The sequence below is a fragment of the Pithys albifrons genome, chromosome 21 (genome assembly GCF_047495875.1).
Source record: "Pithys albifrons albifrons isolate INPA30051 chromosome 21, PitAlb_v1, whole genome shotgun sequence".
NCBI classification, from domain to species: domain Eukaryota; kingdom Metazoa; phylum Chordata; class Aves; order Passeriformes; family Thamnophilidae; genus Pithys; species Pithys albifrons.
In genome coordinates this window covers 7,849,188-7,870,788 of record NC_092478.1, presented here as the reverse complement: position 1 = coordinate 7,870,788, position 21,601 = coordinate 7,849,188, and the positions used below count along the sequence as shown (strand labels likewise).

The window sequence follows — 21,601 nt, the reverse complement described above, 5'->3', positions numbered from 1 at the left end:
TGCATCAATGAGCAGAAGGTGTATGAAAAATGGTTAAAAATAAAGGCCATGATTATTCATTTACAATGACATTGTTATTCTTTCAGTCATATTTGTAAAACAGGCCAAAGATCCAGGCAGTGGCTTGTCACCTGCAGTCTGGGCTGCTGACCCCATTGGACTGTGGGCTGTGCTGGCACATTTGTCTGGGCAGTGTTGACCCAGAGTCAGCATGAGGAGTGAACCCAACATTTCAACCCACGGGCAGTGACACCCTCGGGGCTCCCCCCTCCCTCCACCCTTCATTCTGCTCCACTGTCACTGTCACTGACCTGCACACCAGCACAGGAACGTGGGTTTGCTGCTCTTGTGCTCAGCTCAGTGGCTGCTTTTACCTCTCTCCTCACATCAACTCCTGTGCCCATTAAAACAAAGGAACAGGAGAAATCACAAACAAACCCAAACCCCTGCCTTGGGCAGGTGAAATGTGGTGGAGCTTTGGGGTCCTGAAAAAAGGCTCAGCTCTGCACCTTGGGGAAGTGTTGGTGTTGCTTGGATAGTGGGAGACAGAAGAGAGATGAGGCATCTTAACCCACCATGGAACATTGTTATACTAATTATTGAAATGCACCCAGAGACAGCTCATAGTAGTAAAATGACTTTATGTTCTGATATGTAAAATAAAATGTCCATGCTGTGTAACAAACATTTTAAAATTCCATACCACCTGTATCTAATGTGGTTTCTAATAAAGATTTATCTGTAGTATATATGTTTTTTGTCTAACCACTTCTTAGTTTTTACATCAAAGGTGTGTAATAAAAAAAATCTTAAATAGATGTCTTTAAAAAAAAAACAACCCTTGCAACATTCATTTTTATTAAGTATTTCATTTGTAAAAAGCAAAGCTGAATTGGACACGTGGCCTGCATTTGTGATATATATATATTTTTATATATATATATATAAAATATATATGTATATAAATAGCTATTCAGCATGCAAAAATGGTAGTGATTTCCAAATTCTGGTTACAAACCCCACCGCAGTCACACACTGGCTGCTGAGCGGGGTGTGGGACTGTCCTGGCTGAAGTGTGACCCACTGCGGTGGCCTCAGCGCCCTCACCCGTCAGCCCTTCCTGGGAACAGATTCACCAAAACACAGAAGTCCCTCCTGACTTCCCAACCTGGATCTCATCTTTGTGCCTTTGCCCCCTCAGGAAGCAGCAGGGGTAGAACCTCCCACCCTGTGCGTGGTGAGGGCTGGAACACGGTGCCCTGTGGTGGCACCGGCTCCCAGTGCCCCCAGTGCCACCCACCCCTGGGCAGCTCAGCAGGGCTGGACCCAGACACGTCCCTGCTCGGGGCTCTGGGGTGAAGGCAAGGGGAGGTTTGTTCCAGAAAGGCCTCCACTCGCTTCCCCACGTGAGTGTGAGCCGGGTGATCGCTCCTGACAGAATCAAGTTGGTTGGAAAAGACCTTGAGATCGTCCAGTCCAACCTGTACCCAATCCCACCTCAGCTGGTCCCCTCGCAGGGACACCCTGATGGGCAAAGCCAGCGCTGGAGGCAGCGGCTCAAGAGGCTTGCACAGGAAACGAGAGGAGCAACGGATACACTGGTTACAGAGTTTTGCCTGTTCTACAAGAAATTGTACACTGGAAAGCCTGACAGGTCATGGGAACTCTTCCCACCCCACCTCACCATTAAGAAAATACCCCTCTATGCCTCCTTTAGGCTGAAAATAATTCTGAGGGCGCTGCAAAAGAAAAAACAACATAGCACAAAAGGCGCATTTCAGCTGAACAGCACAGAAATCAAGGACCAGCAAATACAGAAATCGTTTCTGGGAAGTATTAGCAACTCTTAAGCTTAAACTTCATAAATATATTGCAATAAGCAAGTGTGATTCAGTCAAGGGATGGGACACTGGGTCTGTCCTAACAATTAATTTGCTGTTTGGCCTCGGGCATTTACACTTCACCTCTTCGCTCCCCACGGCCACGAGCGATGGTGGCGCGGGGGGAAGAAGAGCAGTTTGTGCCCCGGTGCCTTCTCCTCCGGGCGCTGTGCCCGGTACCGGTGGCACCGCCGCTCCCGAGCCCGCTCCGAGCCTGCCCTGCCTGCCACGGCTCCGGCACTTCCACGGGAAGGAGCCCTTCCTAAGGACCAAAGGAGCTAAAGAAGCGCTGCTACGGCAGTCCTGGAACTACACACCCGAACAGACGGCTTTTCCCTTGGAGCTTTGGGATGTTTGGATTTCATGAACCGGAAAAGTGAAGCTCTTATTTTTCCCAAATAGCCAGAATTTGCTTGTGGATGTTTAATATTACAAGCAAAAGGAAATGACCTGCTACGCCACTTGTTAGTCATGAAGGTGGTTTCTACCGGATGAAGACGCGAGAATTAATTTATTTGGGTGTCAGTAAGAGCCTGATGAACGCAGCCCACTGAGACAGGAGATGTAACTCTCTGTGTGCCTGAAGATACAGGCTCTTCACCCACACAAATCCCTCTGGAAATGCACATTTGTCTCCCCGAAGTGCAAGTTACCCACAGGTATCACAACACGGATTGAACACTGTCCCGGAGCAGCAACTCTGGCTGTGGCACTGCTCGGCCCTGCGAGTCACCCGTCGGTCCAGTTCTCCACAGCGCCCATCCCTGAATGGTACTGCAGCGACGACTCCCTGGACAGGGAGAAGCTCTGTGAGTACAGGAACTCGTTGGCCGCGTTGAGGTGCGGGGAGGGAGGTTTCCTCTCGCACACGGACGGGTGCACCCTTTCCCTCGGAAAGGACGAGGGCGGGACGCGCTCCCGGACCTGAGACTGCGACAGCTGGTTGTAGACGCTGAAGTGGCTGTTCCCGGGCGGCTGCGAGCCCTGGCCAGGGATGGCCGGGAGCCGCGGCATCATGGTGGTGGCGGGGAAGTGAGGAGGGAAGGGCTGGTAGGGCACAGTCTCCATTGTCTGAACGCTGTAGCTGGTGTAAGGTGCGACTGAAGTCCACATGTTGCAGCTCAGGGCGGGGGGCGGAGGCGGCAGGTCGTCGACGGCAGGCACGGCCGCGATGTCGGCGCCGGCCCCAGAGTACATGCAGGCGTCCCTCGGGGCCACCTCGCCGCAGTAGGACGGGCTCAGCATCTGCTGCTCGTACGGGGGCGGCGAGCGGAAATAGTGATCGTCCCCCACCGACGAGGACGCCTCCAGGTAGGAGCGTTTGCAGGGCAGGTCCAGGTGCCGAGCGCTCTCTGCGAACACAAGAACGCACGGTCAGGAGCGGCTCCCACAGTCCAGGGTTTAACACAGACCTGCAGGGACCCTGCGCTGGTTTTATGGAGTCCCCTTGGAAGCTGAGAGCGTTGTTTCACTGAACTGCTGCTCTTTTTTCAGAGTAATCCGGTTAAACCGTTTCAGTTTGGAAGAACAATGCACAACATCAAAAAGACATTGTGCTGCAAATGTCAGGCTAATCCCCTCGGCCTCAAAGCATTCTGGTGACATTTGTCAGGTTAAGTGAGGGACTTGGGCTACTATTCTCGCATCAGGGAGTACTTCACGCTCCTCCAGATAACAGAGGTCCCTGACACTCCTGCAGGCTTCCTCCTGACAAACTCAAGAAGTCTCTTAGAGGGTCTTATCGCAGCCTGCCTTCCTGTCGTTGCAAAAATGACCCTACATTTCCCAGATATTCATGTCAGAAGCTGCAGAAATGTTTCCAGATAAAGAAGCCCTTCCCTAGTCAACAGTCCTTCCCCAGCTTTCCAAGGAAGAGCCGTGGCCCGTCTCCTACAGATTATGGGGACCATGGCCATGTTTACCAGCAGCTTTCTGTTAGTTATTAGGAATATTCTCTGGATGAATTAGTGAATTCATCTGCAGATTGAACATCTGCTAGAACTCCACATTTGCCTTGCAGCCCTCATTACTGGAGCTGTTAGATTCTTCGTTTGCCCATGATCAGAGGATTCTCACAGCTTAACTAAATTAGCAGGCAATGAGAAATGCAAATAGAAGGATCTTTTTTTCTGGGCAAAATTTTTCCATTTAACTTAAAACATGCCATGATCTCATCTGATGCTGGATTAAAAGGAAAAGAATGTAGTCACAGCTCACTTAAACTTGAGAACTGGTGGATAAGAGGAAAGGGCTGCTTCTAAACAGCTTCCACAGCCCCACAGACACCGAGAGAATTGCTGATGGCTTTGTCTTGGAAAGTGCTGAATGTGCTAATGGCCTCTTACAGACAATTTTAAATTCAGCTGATCCTAACACTGGATAATTTTCCAGAGCAGCTTCGTGCCATTTGAATTACACATTTAATTAATATTTTCAGCTCTGACTCACAATCCAAATTTACTTTCTATGGGACAAAACCACCAATAACTGCCCCAGACAGCAGCTTTTGGGTCCTGATCCTCCAAAACCCTTGGATCTCACCAGCACCTTTGAAAGTCAAGGCCCAAGAGACTGATCCAAACCAAACCAGAGCCAGTCATAAGCCTTCAATGCTCATGGTCTCAAGTTTATTTGCTATAAGACTTTTCTAGTTGCAAACCCGAGTTACCTCTTCTTTTTAGGCAATGGTAGAAGAGCCCTGAATCTCTCTGTGCTGTGAAGGTGTTGAGTGGCAGATCTTGAGTGTCTGAAGCTGCGAATTGCATGTGAGCACCATTCTCATACTGATAATGTTGAAGGGTCTGGTGATTCCCATGGAGTGGGTTCACATCTGGCTTTGTTGAAAGCTGCCCGTGACTGGACACCAACCTCTGCCTCATGATGCTTTTGGAAATTACTGGATATTCTTTGCTGAAGGAGGTGGGAAAAATTGTCACTGGTTAGACAGGGATCAGCATCAACAGAAGGATGAAATATTAGTTTGGCTTCCCCGGAGCATCTCCAATGACTTTACCACCCTTTGCCTAATCCGATGAACTCATCACCCTCCTCTGGGTGTGGGCAAGTGACACACCGACTTACAGGAAAGGGCTTTTCAGGGGTATAAATGGCATTAAAAGCCCCAGTGCCCTCAAGCACAAGCAAAGGCAGTGCCCCATGGCATAGACACCGTCTGGGTGCTCTCCAGAGAGGTGCAGCCCTCGAGGAACAGAGCAAGGAGGGACCCCTCGAGGAGCAGAGCAAGGAGGGACCCCTGGAGATGCAGATCAGGGAGGGACCCCATGAGGAGCAGAGCAAGAAGGGACTAGAGATGCAGAGCAAGGAAGGACCCCTGGAGAGGCAGAGCCAGGAGGATCCCCTTCAGATGCAGAGCCAGGAGGGACACCATGAGGAGCAGAGCCAGGAGGGTCCCCTTCCGATGCAGAGCCAGGAGGGACCCCTGGAGATTCAGAGCAGGGAGGGACCAGACCCCACGAGGAGCAGAACCAGGAGGGACCCCTCAAGGAGCAGAGCCAGGAAGGGCCCCTGGTGCTCCAGCTGTACCTCTGCAGCCGAGCCACGCGCAGGTCGCTGTCGTCGCTGCCCCGGAATCCCTTGGCAAAGGGATTGTTCTCGATTTTCAGCTGCGTTATCTTGAAAAGAACAAAACCAAGGCTGAAGTTTGAAAGCAGATCCCACCAAAAAGAGCAGCAGTGCTGCAGCAGGTGGTGGGCCTTGAGGTGCCCAGTCCTGTGTGACAGCCTGTGAATAAGAGTCTGGATCTTAGTCTGGGCCCTGTGCTTACTCTGGGCTCTTGACAGAGAGAACATACTTGTCTGGTTCAAAAGGTTTCCCATGTTTCCATGTCAGAGAGCCCTACTTGTTATGCTGTGGCTCTCCCTAATTTCCATAAGGATTTTATGAACCTTTATGTCCACCATTCAGTCATTTTTCCTCTGTGGAAAGAACCACAGCTCCAACAGTGCTCTGCCCCAGGGCTGCCCGAGGCACCACGGCCCCTCTGCCCCTGCATCCCAGTTCAGCAGGCAGGGGAAGAAGGCAGTTCTGAGTGTTGCTCTAACTAACAGCTACACTTTCAGCAGTGTGGAAAAATAACCCTTACCAAAAAAAACTCCTGAGCAAACAGCTGGCTGTGCTCTGGGATGGAGGGGAAGGTGGTGACATGTGAATTGAACCAGTCCCCAGCGCTTGGGCTCTTCCCCTCTGCAGCCCACAGCAGCTCCAGGAAAGCTCCCAAGCAGCTGATGAACCACAAGGACCCTTCCAAACCCACAGCCTGACAGCAGGTTTGTACATCCTCATTTCATCTTGTTGTTTAGTGGTTTTCCTCTGACATGAACAGAATGAGGACATCAGTGTCTCCTTGTCACCTTCCCCGGCCTCATCCAGCCAGGAGGGGATTTTGGGTGAACACTCACACCTTCCTCACCAACCTGTGCTCAGGGGTGTCCTCTGTTCTCAGCTTTCCACCTCTGGGAGCCCACAATTACCAAGACTCTCATTTTTTAATTTAGAAATACAATTATTTGCAACAACACTTCTTGTTAGGAGGATATTTCTGACCTAAAGTGGTTCAGTGGTTTGTTTCTTCTAAAAGACACCCAGAGAAGGTTCTGAATTGTCCTCCCTGTGCTCCCACCCAGCTACACCCCCAGAACCAGCTGCTCAGCAGTGACAGTGGGAGCAGGAGGTCTATGAAGCACTTTGGGAGCCTTAGGGATGAAAGGCACTATTGACACGAGACATTTTAATTGAAGTACATATTAAATATAAGCTCTTTTCAAGCCTTTTTGGTTAACCATGTTTGGGCAACTGGTCATTTTACACCAACAGCTACAACTTTTCTAACAGGATTCACTTCAGTGTCCTAATGGGTACTTTTCCCCCCCTGCCTTACCATAACACTCACATCCATGTTTCTGCTCTGAGTCTCTTAATTAGCTCACTAATTGCAAAATTTCTGCAAGGGCTCTATGCTTCAAGCATCAAAGGGCACACAGGCATCCTGCTTGGGAGGAAAAGCTCTGGTCAGGTTATTGGGGAGGAAAAATTTCACACTTGTTCCTGTTCCTGTAGGGTTTTCCTAGGAATGTGCAGAGAAGGAGCTGGCACAGTAGCAGAGTTGGGGGTGACAGGAGGGCCCAGCAGTGCTGCCTCTCTCTGCACCCTTAGTTATGGATCCTCTGCACCTCAAACATTCCAGTCCATCCTCATACAGCCCTGCAACTGGAATTTACCATTAGGAAAACGGTCTGGGAGCACCGGCAGGGCAGTGGCAGGAGAGAATCCAGAGCCTTGCCATGCCCTGCCTGGCACCCTCTCCCTGCCCTGGTGACTGTCACAGGGAGGTGACAGTTCACTGTCCTGCTGGGAAGGAACCTGGCTTGGTAAAACCCTCCGAATGCTGCCCCTGCCAGCACTGCCAACACCCTCAAACCAGGAGGGAACCCAGACCCTCCAGCACATGGGCAGCCCCAACACACCCCCAGCACAGAACTGAGCCCTTTGTACTTCATATCCCCCCCCAACCACCCCAAAGTCCCCAACCCCTCCTGCCCTCACGTGCAAACCGCAGTGCCGGCGGTTTTATGGTTACATTCCTCGTATGTCTCACTAAACACACAGAGTATAATTACTTTTCACTGCAGATTTATGAGCAAGCTTTGCTGGGCATTATTAGATGTGCTTTGCTGGTTGACTGACAGCCCAGCACTATGAGCACAGTGATTCATTAGAGCCCGGACGTGCAGGGCTTGCCAGAATGTCGTTAGCAGGGATGTTCCACTGCTCCAGAGCTGCATCCTCTGGCTCATCTCTCCTGCTCCATGCCAGGGTGGAAAGTTGTCTTTTAAAGCAGCAGAACAGGCTCTCCACCTCCCTCCAAGCAGGCAAATCCCACTCACCAAAGCACAGAACTGTGTGGCTGCAATGGGGAGGATCCAGAGTTACAAAGCCCCTGGGCAGAAATAAAGCCCCTGCAGCCCCCAGAGCAGCCTAAAAGCCCCTGGGCAGAAATAAAGTCCCTGCAGCACCCAGAGCAGCCTAAAAGCCCCTGGGCAGAAATAAAGCCTCTGTAGCCCCCAGAGCAGCCTAAAAGCCCCTGGGCAGAAATAAAGCCCCTGCAGCCCCCAGAGCAGCCTACCTTGTGGTTCTGGTAGGAGGTCACTGATATGAAGGAGGTCTCTGGGAACACGTGGGTGCAGAAGGCTGTGTTCTTGGAGCCAAAGGCGTTGTTCTCGTCTGCCTTCACGATGTGCAGCCGGGGTTGGTATTTGTGCATTGAGTTAAGGATGATCTGGAAAACAATTGGTGCTAAAGTAAGAAATCCATTTAAAAAATTAAAAAGACAAGCCATAGCTGTTCACCAGAATTCCCAAAGTCCACTAGAGCCCAGCTCTGCTTTGCTTGTGAGTTAGGAGGGAAAATTACTTCATACAAATGCACATGAACCACGACAGAAAAGGTAACTGCTGCTCTGGCAAGCAGGACTGAACTTAAAGCTTTCCTGGTAAACTCTCATTTTCCTGTTGCTATTGGATAGAGTCAGTCTGGGTGGAAAAAATGCCATAACTTTTTTTCCCAGCTCACACTGAAGCTGTACAATATATAATTCACCAGCAGACTGGTCTGTAAAGATTCCTAATAAATACTTTACTGAGCTGAAAAATACACAGTTTAGCAGAGGAAAAAAAACAACACAGAAACCACAGGGGAAAAAAAAAGCTAGAAAGCTGTTTTTCTTTTATCTGCTGGTAAAAGAAAACTACAAAAGAGCAGATTGGTGTTTTCTGCTGTTGGTGGAGCTGTGGGTGGCTAGGTCTGGGCACCTCTGGCAGCTGCCCCACGGCTCTGCCCCTCCTTGACCCCTACGGAGGGAAAGGCAGGAGCCACCAAGGGGTTTCATGGCTCAGGGCAGCACAGGGGTCTCAGATGGGGCTGAGAGGGGCTGCCCATCCCAGCCTGGCCCTGCAGCACTGACCCCCACAGAGCAGGGATGTGCCCACACTCTGCAGAGGGAAACAGCTTCAAGAAAGGGAACTTCTTTTAAGAATTGTGGTGGGTTTAAGAAAAGCCTTTATTCCTTTCACTGGGCAAAGAAGAAATACTGCCTTCTGGTTTTCTGGGCATAATCCTTTTCAATCTCTTCTTTCCTCTCCCAAGTGGGCTAATTGAGCCCGGCTGGGCCTGGAGGAGAGGGAGTCTCCAGCCAGGCACCACCCCTGTCCCCAGCAGGGACACAGGGAAAGAGCCAGGGAGGGGACACTGCGGTGGGTGGAGGGGGGTGAGGAGTGACTGCCACTGGTGGTCAGTGAATGGGTGGGTGGGTGAAGGGAGGGAAGGGGGGAGGGAGGGATGGATGGATGGATGGATGGATGGATGGATGGATGGATGGATGGATGATGGATGGATGGATGGATGGAGGGATGGATGGACGGACGGACGGACGGACGGATGGATGATGGATGGATGGATGGATGGATGGATGGACGGACGGACGGACGGATGGATGATGGATGGATGGATGGATGGATGGATGGATGGATGGATGGAGGGATGGATGGACGGACGGACGGACGGATGGATGCATGATGGATGGATGGATGGATGGATGGATGGATGGATGGACGGACGGATGGAGGGATGGAGGGATGGATGGATGGATGGGGGGGGGGATGCAGGGATGGAGGGACAGAAGTCTTTGGTGTTCAGGTACCCTCTCTACCTCATGACTCCCATCCCAAGGAGAGCTCCCAGCGGTGGCTCCAGCCAGGATGGGAGAGTGTGTGGGGCTTGTGCTCTTTAAGCTCCTCCATCTGCCTGCACGACACTGCCCACAGTAGCCACTGCATTATATACCTCTTAAATGCAATTTTTATTGTTGACATTTGCCAGACAACCCTCCCTGCTCCCCAAGAGACAGAATGAGGAATTTTTGGCATTTTATCAGCTTTGCATCACGTCTCTTAAGCACTTTGTGGCCGTTGATGGGCAGGATGGAGATCTGAGAGGGTCAGCCCAGGTTTTGGGTTGGAGCCTTTTCTCTGCTTTCATGTTTCAGGCACTCGTAAAACAGAGCCAAGGAGTAACACCAGAGGGATGAGACTTTGGTCAGAAGGGACATTTTCATTTTCAGTAATTAAGGGTTGAGCCAAGCTGATAAACAGTGGCTGTCTGGAGCAGAAGCTGGGGCAAGCTGAGCTCTCCTCCCTGTCTGTCCCACCCTGCCCAGGTCAGGGATTGTCCCCAGAGTCAGAGCAACTCAACTTCTGAGTGAAGAAAACAGAAATTTCCAAAGGGAAAATTAGGTCCCCAAGTTTAGACATACTCTGTAAAAACAGTCTGTATTCCCCCTCCAAGGAGTTATCAACTGGACCACAACCCCTTTAAATATATCTATGTATTAACAACATCTTGAAATTCAAGGAGTCCAAACAATCTCTAAAATGAACATATTATTACTTCTTGGAGCCTGATAAAAGAATTCAGGAAAGGGTTTTTGACAGATGGCCAAGGTCCCAGTTGTGCCTGCAAACCTGCCTGGAGGTTCAGCATGAACTACTTGATGTCTGTGGGGTGTTTGTTGTGGAAATCCTAAATGGTTTAATTTAGCAACTGCATTTACAGGGTTGGGCATTTCTGCCCCTTACACCAAAGGGAATGTTTGCCCACTTGTCTCTGCTGGAAAGGGCCAAACCTGAGGCTGTGCCCATGGAAGGAGATGACCTTGGGATGTGCCAGATCAAGGCCTGAGAGCAGGAAATGTGATTAAAAAGGGTGAGAATTGCAGAGCCAAGAGCACTGCACCAAGTCAGTGTGCCCAGGAAAGGCAAAGCCAAGCCCCATAAAAACACATCACTGTCATGGGGTGAAGGGCAAACCCATCAGGTGTTGGCAGAGGGTCGGAGTGGCAGGATGGGCAGGAAAACGGTGTTGGTTTGGATGCTTCCCTGTGCTCCCCTCCAGCTGCACGGGGCATTGCCCACATTTTTGGGGAGCCACTGCCCACATAAACCCCCCATTTCACAGGCCTGAAAACAAGAGCTCCTGTGCAGAGGCTGTGCCTGCACACACATCCTCCTGCCCTGTGCATCCAAAATCCCTGCAAACCACCCAAAAAATGACCTTTAGCTCCAAAACACCGTGTCAGTGCAGAGCAAAATGCCAACAATTCAGGCTGAATAGTTTTCAAGGCTGCTGTGGAAAACTGGTCACCAGCTAAAAATACACAAAACAAATGTAAATTCCACTGGGCTGACGAAGATCCGTGGAAAGATTAACTCAGAGAATTGTGTCAAAAATGAGAAGTATTTTAGCTGATGGGGCAGAGCCTGTAAGAGCCTTCAGCCTCAGAGATGATGCTAAAACAGGAGCTTGGTATTTTCCTGCATTTACCTTTCCCATTGCAAAGTCATGGAGAGATTAATTCAGTGGCAGGCACTGTCACACCCATTTTTTAATTGTTCTCAGTATAAAATTAAAGCAGTTTGGCTGCTGAAAATAGTTACTGATGGTTGGTTGGAGGGGAATTTGGATGTGATAAAGGACAAAGATATAAAATCAGGAAGGGAAATGGAAAACAGTGTCCTGAGCAGCACTGGGAGACATTTAGGAACTGAAAGCCTCTCTCTGCAGCCTGGGGATATGAAAGAACAGCTCAGTCAGGAAAAATAGATAAATAAAAATAATAAAATTATAAGTAAACAATTTTTTCATATCGAAATGAAACTCAAAGCAAAGCAACAAATGGTAAATCAAACAGATGTCCCAACCAGAATCCTCAAATTAGATGGACTACCCCTAATTTGGGAAGTGGTATTGGCTCTGTGGGGATGCCTTTCCCATCACCACCACCCAACACTCTCTGCCTGGAAAACTCACATTTTCAAGAGAAATAACAGCTGCTAAAAATGACCCAGGTGGGGAATGGCCACGTTCACCTCTGGGGCATCAGTGTGGGCACCAAGAGGCTGCTCTGAACCAGCTGTGGGGACCCCCCGTGGGGACCCTCCTGGGCTGTGCCAGGTGAGGCATCACCTGAGGGGCGATTTCCACCTCCAGCCTCCCACAGCAGCCCCCAGGAGGCCCAGCCTGAGCGGGCAGAGCTGCCCCCCTGCCCAGGGAGCCCCCCCAGGGCTGCCCAGAGCGGCCATGGGGCATCTCCAGGGTGGTGACACTGCCACCTGCTCCACGTCTCAGTGAGGAGCAGATTGAAGGAGAGATGAACTCCAAGGGCACATGTGAGCTCACACAAACACCCCCTGCTTTGCACCCTCCTCTGTGCTGCTCACACAGTTGCAGCTGGAATTGCAGCTGTAACACAGCTCAGCTTTATTGTTTTGGCATTCCCCTGTCAGCAAGAAATGGAGAAAGAGGAATGGGATGGAATGGAATGGAATGGAATGGAATGGAATGGGAAGGGAAAGGAATGGAATGGAATGGAATGGAATGGAATGGAATGGAATGGAATGGAATGGAATGGAGTGGAGTGGAATGGAATGGGAAGGGAAAGGGAAAGGGAGAGGGAGAAGGAGAAGGAGAGGGAAAGGGAAAGGGAGAGGGAGAGGGAAAGGGAATGGGAAAGGGAAAGGGAAAGGGAAAGGGAAAGGGAAAGGGAAAGGGAAAGGGAAAGGGAAAGGGAAAGGGAAAGGGAAAGGGAAAGGGAAAGGGAAAGGGAAAGGGAGAGAGAAAGGGAGAGGAAAAGGGAGAGGAGAGGAAAAGGAGAAAAGAGAAAAGAGAAGAAAAGAGAGGTGTCATTTGCTCCTTCCAGTGGATTCTCCTTAGGAAAACAAACCCCTTCAGCCTCTGATCCCTCTCACTGCTGAGCAGTGTCAGTGCAGGGCAAAGGCTTTGTCAGTGTGCAGGATGGGGCCCAAAGGCCAAAACCCGAGTGGGGTGGGGGTGCCACATTCCTTGGCACGCTGCAAACTTGCCTTGAGATCACCAGTAAAACGTATTTACTTCCATATGAAATTTGGGGAGTTGATTTAAGAGCACTCCCTGCTTTGCCAGGGTATCAGATGTCACATGGTGGTTGTTATGGCAACGCCCCTTTTTATATTGAATAGTAAATGGCCACGAAAAAGCCACATAATTTTATGGTCAGTCCCAGGGGATCACATAACTAATATAAAATCTTGCATTTTAATATATTTTCTGCTTCTTTCTTCCTCCCCTCTGTTCTTTCAAAGTGAAAAAGCCTTTGAGCTGAGGCTGGCCCTGGTCCCACACTGGGACACTGAGCAGCACAAAAACCTGACAATTCCATTCTCTGCAGGGAAAACTGGGCTGGCAATCAAAGAGGCTCTGCAGGATCACAGCACTCTCTGCACACCTTGGAGCATTTGCTGGGGTGAACCATCCCAAACTCAGGTTTTCCTTAGGAGTGACTGGTTTGGAGATGCTGAGCCAGCTGTGCTGCCCTGGGAGAAGGGGATGTGTCCAGGGGAGAGGGAGGGATTGCTCAACCCTCTGCACCCACCTGGGCCTCACAGCAACACCTCAGCCCAAAGCACCAAATCATACACCATTTAGGTTGGGAAAGACCCTCAACAAATAAATAAAGCACTGTGTTCCCCCACCCTCTTACAGCAGGTCAGACACACACTCTGGAGTCATCTGAACCTCGTCCTCTGTTCTCAGACACATCCAGGGGAGGATTCCCCTCTCTCTGCCCAAGGGCAGGATGGGGCTGCAGCCCCAAAGACATGGAATGGGGCTCTTTCCAGCCCTGAATCCATCCAGGCTCCAGCAGAGGAGCCTCCCAAACCCACACGTTTGTCCTGGCAATCCACAGAGTGGGGAATAAAAGAAAGGCTGGAAAATCCTGGGAAAAGTTTCAACATGAGCTCAGACAAACAGTTCCTTACGAGATGGCCAAGGCTGGGATCTCTGTTTTTTTCCCTGCCCTGGTTCTTTTTCAGCTAACATCAGCTGGAACTCACTGTGGTGTTTCCTGGCCTCGGGGCAGAGCTTTGGGGTGAGTTCCACCTGGCACATGAGGGTTTGTTTGGGAAGGGGCAGGTCAGGGAGGATCCCAGGTGGGACATCCTGGGACACCCCAGTGTGTCACCCCCAGCACTGCCACCTGCCCTCCTGTCAGCCCTGGACACAGAGTGACCTCTTCTCTCACCCTCCTCCAGGCCAGCTCCTACCCCAGATGGATCTCTCTATATACAATTCCTATGTATTTCTTATTTATAAAAAATAAAGAAAATAAAAATGTCTATTGTATGTATTCCTTATATATACATATGAAATAATTTTTATGAAAATCTTATATAAATAAAATAATTCTTATAATATAAAAACAAAAATCTTATATATATATATAAATTCTTAAATGATACGTATATAAAAATATATATTAATATATATATATAAGAAATATTCAGCTGAGAATAAGAAATGCTTTCTTGCTACAAAGAGACCACAGCATTGCTCTAAGGAGGACAAGTGGGGTGAGGTTGTGTCTTTTCCCCCAGGCAGGATTTCCCCTGGGAGCTGCTGTGGCCCATCCCTCCACCCATCCATCCATCCCTCCATCCATCCATCCATCCATCCATCCATCCATCCATCCATCCATCCATCCATCCCTCCACCCACCCCTCCATCCATCCATCCATCCATCCATCCATCCATCCATCCATCCATCCATCCATCCCTCCTTCCCCCCCTCCCTGCCTCCATCCATCCATCCATCCATCCATCCATCCATCCATCCATCCATCCATCCATCCATCCATCCATCCATCCACCCATCCATCCATCCCTCCCTCCATCCCTCCCTCTGGAAAACCCAGCAGTTCCAGGGGGAGCTGCCTCCAAGGCAGCACATAAACCTCACAGCAGCACCCGAGAGGAAACTGCCTGGCCACAAGTCATAAAGCAAACAAATTAAAAAAAAATCATAAATAAAAATGAGGGGTTTGCAAGATTAGTGGAACATGAAGCTCATTAAAGGGCCTGAGTGAGCCTGACAAGCACAGACAGGAAAGAACTGGCTTTTAATTAGGAGAAAAATGGAAAGGAAACCCCAAGACTTGGGGAAAAATTAAGTCTTTCAGTGATAATCAAATAAAACCAAGTGTGCAAATATTAAATCTGGAGAGAAATAACAAACTCGTCAGCATTAAAGAGCAAAGCCAGTAAACAGCAGATTTGGGTAAAGAAAACCAGGAATATCACTTAAAATCTTGTCAAAGGTGACCAACCATCTGTAATATCCTGTAGCTTGAGACCTCCCTAAGTTACATCTCAGAAACTCAAATAAAAGCTTTATTTTAAAAGCAGATAAAGCACATTATGGCAATTAAAAGGCACCATCAGCAGCCAAGGAGCAAGGCAAGGACAGGGTGTGCAACAAGACCAAGCTCAGCAAGACTGTGTTGAGGGCACTGAATGAAATATCTACTTTTATTTGTCACAACCCCCACTTCTAATCTTCATATATTAATTGTCTTTTGTTTTCCCTGCAGGAATACCTTTGTATATTAGAGTGTGTGTGTGTGTTTGTATGTATGTATGTATGTATGTATTTATTTATTTATTCATTTATTCATTTATTTATTTATTTTTATTTATATATTCTTTATATTTACTTTTTTTGAAGCAAATAATTTCCAACTGATCTGGTCCCTGTCAGAGCCTGCCAGAATTACTGAGGTGATTCTTTCCCTTTCCAAGCACAACCCCCTGCTGGGATGCACTTGCTCCTCTGCTGTTTTCCAGCCTGTGAGCACCAGCCTCACTTATGTGGCTCTGAGTGTTCCCAGCAGGGCCAAAACCAGGCAAGGAGGGGGGCCCTGGGATGAGGCTGCAAGGATTCCTCAGCCTTGGGGCTGGGCTCCCCTGACAGCTCCTCTGGATGCTGAAACCTCATTCAAAAATCCTCAGGAGAACTTCCTGGGCTCCTGCACTGTCAGATTTGTCCAGGGCCACCAACCTGATGCCCTTCCCGATGCCCTTCCCTAAGGCTGGGCCTCCTCATGGCCAGTCATGTGGCTGAAGCCCAAAAGGTGCTCTCCTGTCCCCTCTGTCATGTACAGGGAGTAAAACCAAATTAAAGTCAGCCCTAATTAACAGCTGCTGCCCCTTTGCAGCACCCCTCATGTTCAGGGATGCTGCTTAACCCCTGTGACCTGTTTCTGGCTCTTGCTGCTCATCTCACCACCCCTCAGGGGATATTAACTACCTTCATATATTAAGTATCTTTGTATTAAGTACCTTGATGTATATTAAGCACCTTAATGCACATTATTAAGCACCTCCACGCACATTATTATGTGCCATTATCACAGTAACCTCCCTGCAGGTCCAGCAGCCCCCACACACCCCTTCAGCAGCTTCACCCTGAGCATCCCTCAGCTGCCCCTCAGCTCCACAAGGACCATCTCATGGGCACCTTCCACCTGCTGTTCACACACTTCACACCTCTGAAGAAATTGGGATTCCATCCATGAGTATTTATCCCTGTGGAGATGCTTGACTGGTATTTCCCCACGTGCCCTGGGCCAACCTTCTAAAGAAATCCCATGTTGCCCTCCAAAGGGGAGGTGATTTTGGGGCATCCTCTATGGCTTACCCAGCCCATGGTTGGCACTTGCACCGATACAACCTGGTTCATGATGGAATCATTCCCCTTTTTCACCTGGAAAACACAGCCAGGCACTTCCCAGGCAGGATAAGGGACGTGCCACCCTTGCTGGCACCTACAGGGCTCTTTCCATCCCTTCAGCTGCCTGTTGTTCCCGTGGCCTTGGGGAGCAAAGCACCGGCTCTGCCACAGTCACTAATGCTCATAATCACCCACCTGTCCCACGTAAATCAGAGGCTCTATCAGCCTGATTATCTCTGCATGTAAAGCTTTGAAAATACATAAATTCAGGTTTCCCTCTAAGCAGAGGTGGCTTGCAATGCTTTCTTTGGGATCAGACAGACCTCGCTGCTGATTTCTTAATCCATTCTCAACATGAGTGTTTCTGGGTTGTTAAGCCTGGTGTGAAAGAGCCTTTCACAGAGGAAAACTCCCCCTGGAGCAAAATATACAGCCCAGGTTTGTAGGCTGCGCAGTGTGAGCTGGGCACAGGCTCACCTGCCACGAAACCTGCTCAGCCAGTGGGGTTTGGGGCAGATTACAGAGCTCTGAATCAATTCTTATATAAAACCTGCCTGGTTTCACTTGTCTGCATTGACAAATGCCTCCCATGCCTCTGAGTGGAACCAATAATTTACCAAGCAGATAAGGGCAGGGGAAGCAGCAGGAGTGAGGTGTGTGAGAGCTGGTGGCTGGGTTGTGGGCTGGGTGTGAGAGAGAGAGAGGCTTTCCCACATCCCCAGCACGGTAAATAATCTCCAATCTAATTCTGTGGATTTCAGCAAGAGCTTCAGCTCCACAGCTTATTATTTAAGCTGTTTAACTTACTTATTTTAAGCCTTAAATGTGCCTACACTTGTCTTTATGAACTCTGTGGGGGTGCTTATCCCTGATGTTAAGCAGCTATTGCAGCACAGAGTCAGGGCAAGGGTTCATTCATCAAGGAATCCATTAAAATAATGGGAGGTTTCTCCTCCTGTCCCTCAGGTGAGATCCCAGGGATCCAGGAGCCAGAGGGATGTGACCCAGGGAGGGGGTCTGAAACCTTCAGGGGTCTGCTGAGGGTGCCGAGGTGGGTGACCCTGCACAGCTCTGCCCACACACCCAAAACTGCCCCAGCCAAGCCTGCAGGAATCCTCACCCCACGTGGGTTTGAGGTTTGGAGGAAATCAGGGAGAAAAGGAAGTGCAGGCAGGCTCTGCTGGCGCACGGGAAGGCAAACAAACCCTGTGGCTTTTCTGACTTGTTTTTCTTAGGGAGCTTTAAGAAAGTGTTTGCAGTCGCTGGGAACAAATTCCTAGAAATGAGAAGCTGTTGTTATGCCTTCGTAGGACTGTACTATGCTGGGCACTGCCCATCCAGGGCCATCAGCAGAACTGATGGAGAATTCCCACCCTCCTGGAGCACAGTCCCGCTCTCCTCTGTGAGCACCACACCCCTAAAGCAGGTGATTAATTCAGAAGTCTAACAAGGATCTGAGAAAGGGCTCAATCCCATTTAGCCAGGCAGGTTATCAGTGCCTGAAACTGAACAGCCAACCGGGCACCTAAAATAGATTATTTCAGGCATTGACCCAACAATGTGAGGTGGAACATGCTGCACTGTGGCACAAGGCTGGCATGGCCCGAGGGCACTGAACAGGGCCCATCTAGAGCATGGCATCACGGTGCAGGTATCACACCAAAACCCCAAGCAGAGTCCCCTCTGGGTCACCAGTGAAGCCTTGTGGGAGGACAAACAGTCTGTTCATTGAAAAGTGGAGGAAAAAAACTCTTCCCTGTTAAAATGCAGCGTTAAAATCGCAGTGTAAAAATGACAAAGTCAGGCAAAGCAAATGCTTCGAGCTGCAAAACCAACACTGCACATCCTGTTTGCTTTACAGCCACATTGCACATCCTGTGTGTTTTATGGGTTGCATTTTACAACGTAAACAGTTGGATATTGAGCTCCACAGTCAACCAAGAGAAAAACACCAAGTCCAGAGATGCCACGTGCAAAGCAAGTGGGCCAGGGTGGCCGAAGCACTGAACGGTGGCACTGTTGGGTCGGTGCCACTTGTGCCATGTGTGCCACCCCAAAGGCGGTGCTTTGCTCTCCTTTCCGTGGCACCTTTTTCTCCTGAGAGGAGAGCGAAGGGAAGGCATCGCCTGTGATTAATAAAGGCAGCATTAAGCGGTGCTGGGGAGCCTTTGAAGTTCCCACATGTTTGCTCGGGGTCAGTAGGTTGGGAGGGGCCAGGCCCCGGCGCAGGGATGGGTTATCCCGTGCCAGAGCCCGGCGCTGGTTTATCCCGTGCCACAGCCCGACGCAGGGCTGGGTTATCCTGTGTCACAGCCTGGCGCTGGGTTATCCTGTGTCACAGCCCGACGCAGGGCTGGGTTATCCTGTGTCACAGCCTGGCGCTGGGTTATCCCGTGCCACAGCCCGACGCAGGGCTGGGTTATCCTGTGTCACAGCCTGGCGCTGGGTTATCCCGTGCCACAGCCCGACACAGGGCTCCGTTATCCCTGTGCCAGAGCCCGGCACAGGGCTGGGTTATCCCGTGCCAGAGCCCAGCGCTGGGCTGGGTTATCCCCATGCCAGAGCCCGGCGCTGGGCTGGGTTATCCCGTGCCAGAGCCCAGCACTGGGTTATCCCGTGCCACAGCCCGGCGCAGGGCTGGGTTATCCCGTGCCAGAGCCCAGCACTGGGTTATCCCATGCCACAGCCTGGCGCAGGGCTGGGTTATCCCGTGCCAAAGCCCAGCGCTGGGCTGGGTTATCCCGTGCCACAGCCCGGCACTGCTGCAGTCCCGGTGACACACAGCCCGGGCACGGAGCTCTGGGGTCTCCAGGTGGGCACAAGCCACAAACACGGCAAAAATCCCAGGCTTTGGCAGCGTTTGGGGCCGGCGGGCTGATCCTGCCTCTGGAGTCAGCACCGCAATGCTCTGGCTGGCTCAGCTGGGTCCGAGCGACGTGTTCTGGGTGACTTTGGGAGCATCAGGACACTGACCCCAGGTGGAAAGCTGCTCGTTGGAGGCTGGATACACATTTTGAGCCAGACTGGCCCCCCTCTTCCCACCCTGCACCCTTCTCCAGGGCCTTCTCACAGCCTCCCTCGCCCCCAAACTGCTGCTGCTTCAAAGATTAGCAGGTCAAAAATGTGTTTAATAATATAAATTAAATTCTCTTACCTGTGGTACTGAGGAGGAGCTCATGGCACTAAACTTAGGGGGATTTTGAACCCTGTCTCCCCTTCCTCCTGCCTGGGATGGTTTATTTTTACATGACTTTCATCTCAGGTGGCACAAACCAGACAGGTCCATGTTTTTATGTGCAGTGTCTAAGCCCTTACTCTGCTGGCAGGCTGAAAGTGCCCTTGCTCTGAGTTATTAAAGGCACTGGGAAAGATAACTGTGTGCTCCCCACCTCTGCATCCCTAATACACCAGATTTTCCAAATCAAATGCTTCATCTTTTAAAGGGCTGCCAAAGCCAGCTTGGAAAATGAGCAGTTTATGCAACCTGTTTCTGTGAGCTGCCTGTGCCACGTGCCAGGCTGAAACTCCCACAGCGCTGCCCGTGGAGCACCCGGGCAGAAAATAAAAACAAAAATAAAAATTAAAAAAAAAAAAAAGCAAGCTATGGCTGTGTTTCCAGGAGCAGGAGAAGCACACAGGCAACCCCAGAGCCCCTCCCTCTGTGTGAAACACTGCCCACCCCTCTGCACCAGCAGCACGAAACAAATGTTTCTCCTCGCTACAAAATTAACTGTGACACCCCAACCAGCATCCCAGTGCAGACACAAACCCGGCACTGCCAGCCCCCCTCAGCCCCAAACCCTGGCAGAAGGTGTCTCTTACGTGTCCAAAGGGATCCAGGTGGTTGTTGGTGAGCTTGAGCTTCTGGAAGGACACGAGCTGCCGCATCCAGTGCGCGCCCGTGGCGGGCGAGTCGGGGTGCACGTACAGCCGGCCCGGCATGGCCGGCTCTGCCTTCCCAGCCACCATCCTGCAAGCACAGCACACTCTGAGCACCTCGCACCACAGCCTGCTGTCCTCACACTCAGCCCAGCAACCCTCCTGCCAGCCCTGGGGGTCACACTGGGGGCTTGAGGAGGCTCCTGCTGCTCATGGGGGTTTCAGGGTCAGTGTTGCAGGTGGCAGAGTGACCCCATCCCTCCCTCCACAGGTATTTCCTTGGGGCAGTGGCTCTACGTTGGCATTGGTCAAGGAGGAAATCTTGTCTGGGGTTTTGGAAGCTTTCAAAGAGCTTTCAGCAAGGGCAGATGGTCTCACACACACCCCTAACCCTATCCCTATTCCACAGCCTTTCCCAGTGGGAAGGGGCTGCTCCCCACTCCAGGGCTGTGTGCTGGCACAGGGAGCTGCCCCTGTACCCTCCTGCCAGCTGCCCCTGCCCCACACCAACACCACCAGCTCTCATGGACACAGGGCCCAGCCATGAGACATCACCAAACGGCAACGCCCTCGTTATTCTGCATTGTTCTCCTCTTATAAAACCCCAATAAAAGCAATATTACCAAAAACAACAGAAACTTTCCGGCAGCAATAAAAGGAAAAGGGGAAACAGCTCTAGGGCTGGCAAAAACCAAATTAAACAGAGTTAACAACTATCCATCATCTCGTGTTAAATGTTTGAAACACACAAAGTGGCCACCGTGGCGCAGAGACCCTCAGTCCACTCCCCTTACCCAGCGGCATTCAGGACAAAAGCACAGAGAAAAGGGACTTTTTTAAAAAACTAGAGCAGCCCTAATGTGCAAGTGAATTATTGCTGCTTTATGGGATGTCACCAGGCTCATTCCCTGCAAGGGGATTGTGAGATTTTCCATTGCTCCTCTTTTCACCAGGCAGGACTCGGTGGAAGGGTTTGGGAAACCACAGGGAATGGTGGCACTGAGGGGAGGCTGCTGGGCATCCTGGGGGATCAAAAGGGAAGACAACACTCTGCCTTTGCCAAAGAGCAGAAGTCACAGCTGCCTCTTGGGGAGGGAACTCTGCTCCAGGGCCCAGGGAAGGGAAGAACAACAGGAGAGAGTCAAAGCTCCAAGTGAACCACCCCACGTTTCGCCCTATAGCCACCCTTCTAAAAACCAAATCTTACTGTAGGAGAAAGGAATTTAAA

At 50.5% G+C, this 21,601-nt stretch overlaps 1 protein-coding gene across 1 annotated transcript in view; it reads right to left on the bottom strand.

Moving 5' to 3' along the window:
* Positions 1 to 627: 627 nt before the first annotated feature.
* TBX4 (T-box transcription factor 4) overlaps positions 628 to 21,601 on the bottom strand; it is a 36,963-nt gene continuing 15,989 nt past the window's right edge. The window contains exons 5-9 of the mRNA XM_071574939.1: positions 20,317 to 20,464; positions 8,023 to 8,175; positions 5,424 to 5,512; positions 4,549 to 4,790; positions 628 to 3,232 (exon numbers count right to left, since the gene is read on the bottom strand). Coding sequence (XP_071431040.1) covers positions 2,610 to 3,232; positions 4,549 to 4,790; positions 5,424 to 5,512; positions 8,023 to 8,175; positions 20,317 to 20,464 — 1,255 coding nt within the window. The 3' untranslated portion in view covers positions 628 to 2,609. The remainder of the gene's footprint in view (positions 3,233 to 4,548; positions 4,791 to 5,423; positions 5,513 to 8,022; positions 8,176 to 20,316; positions 20,465 to 21,601) is intronic.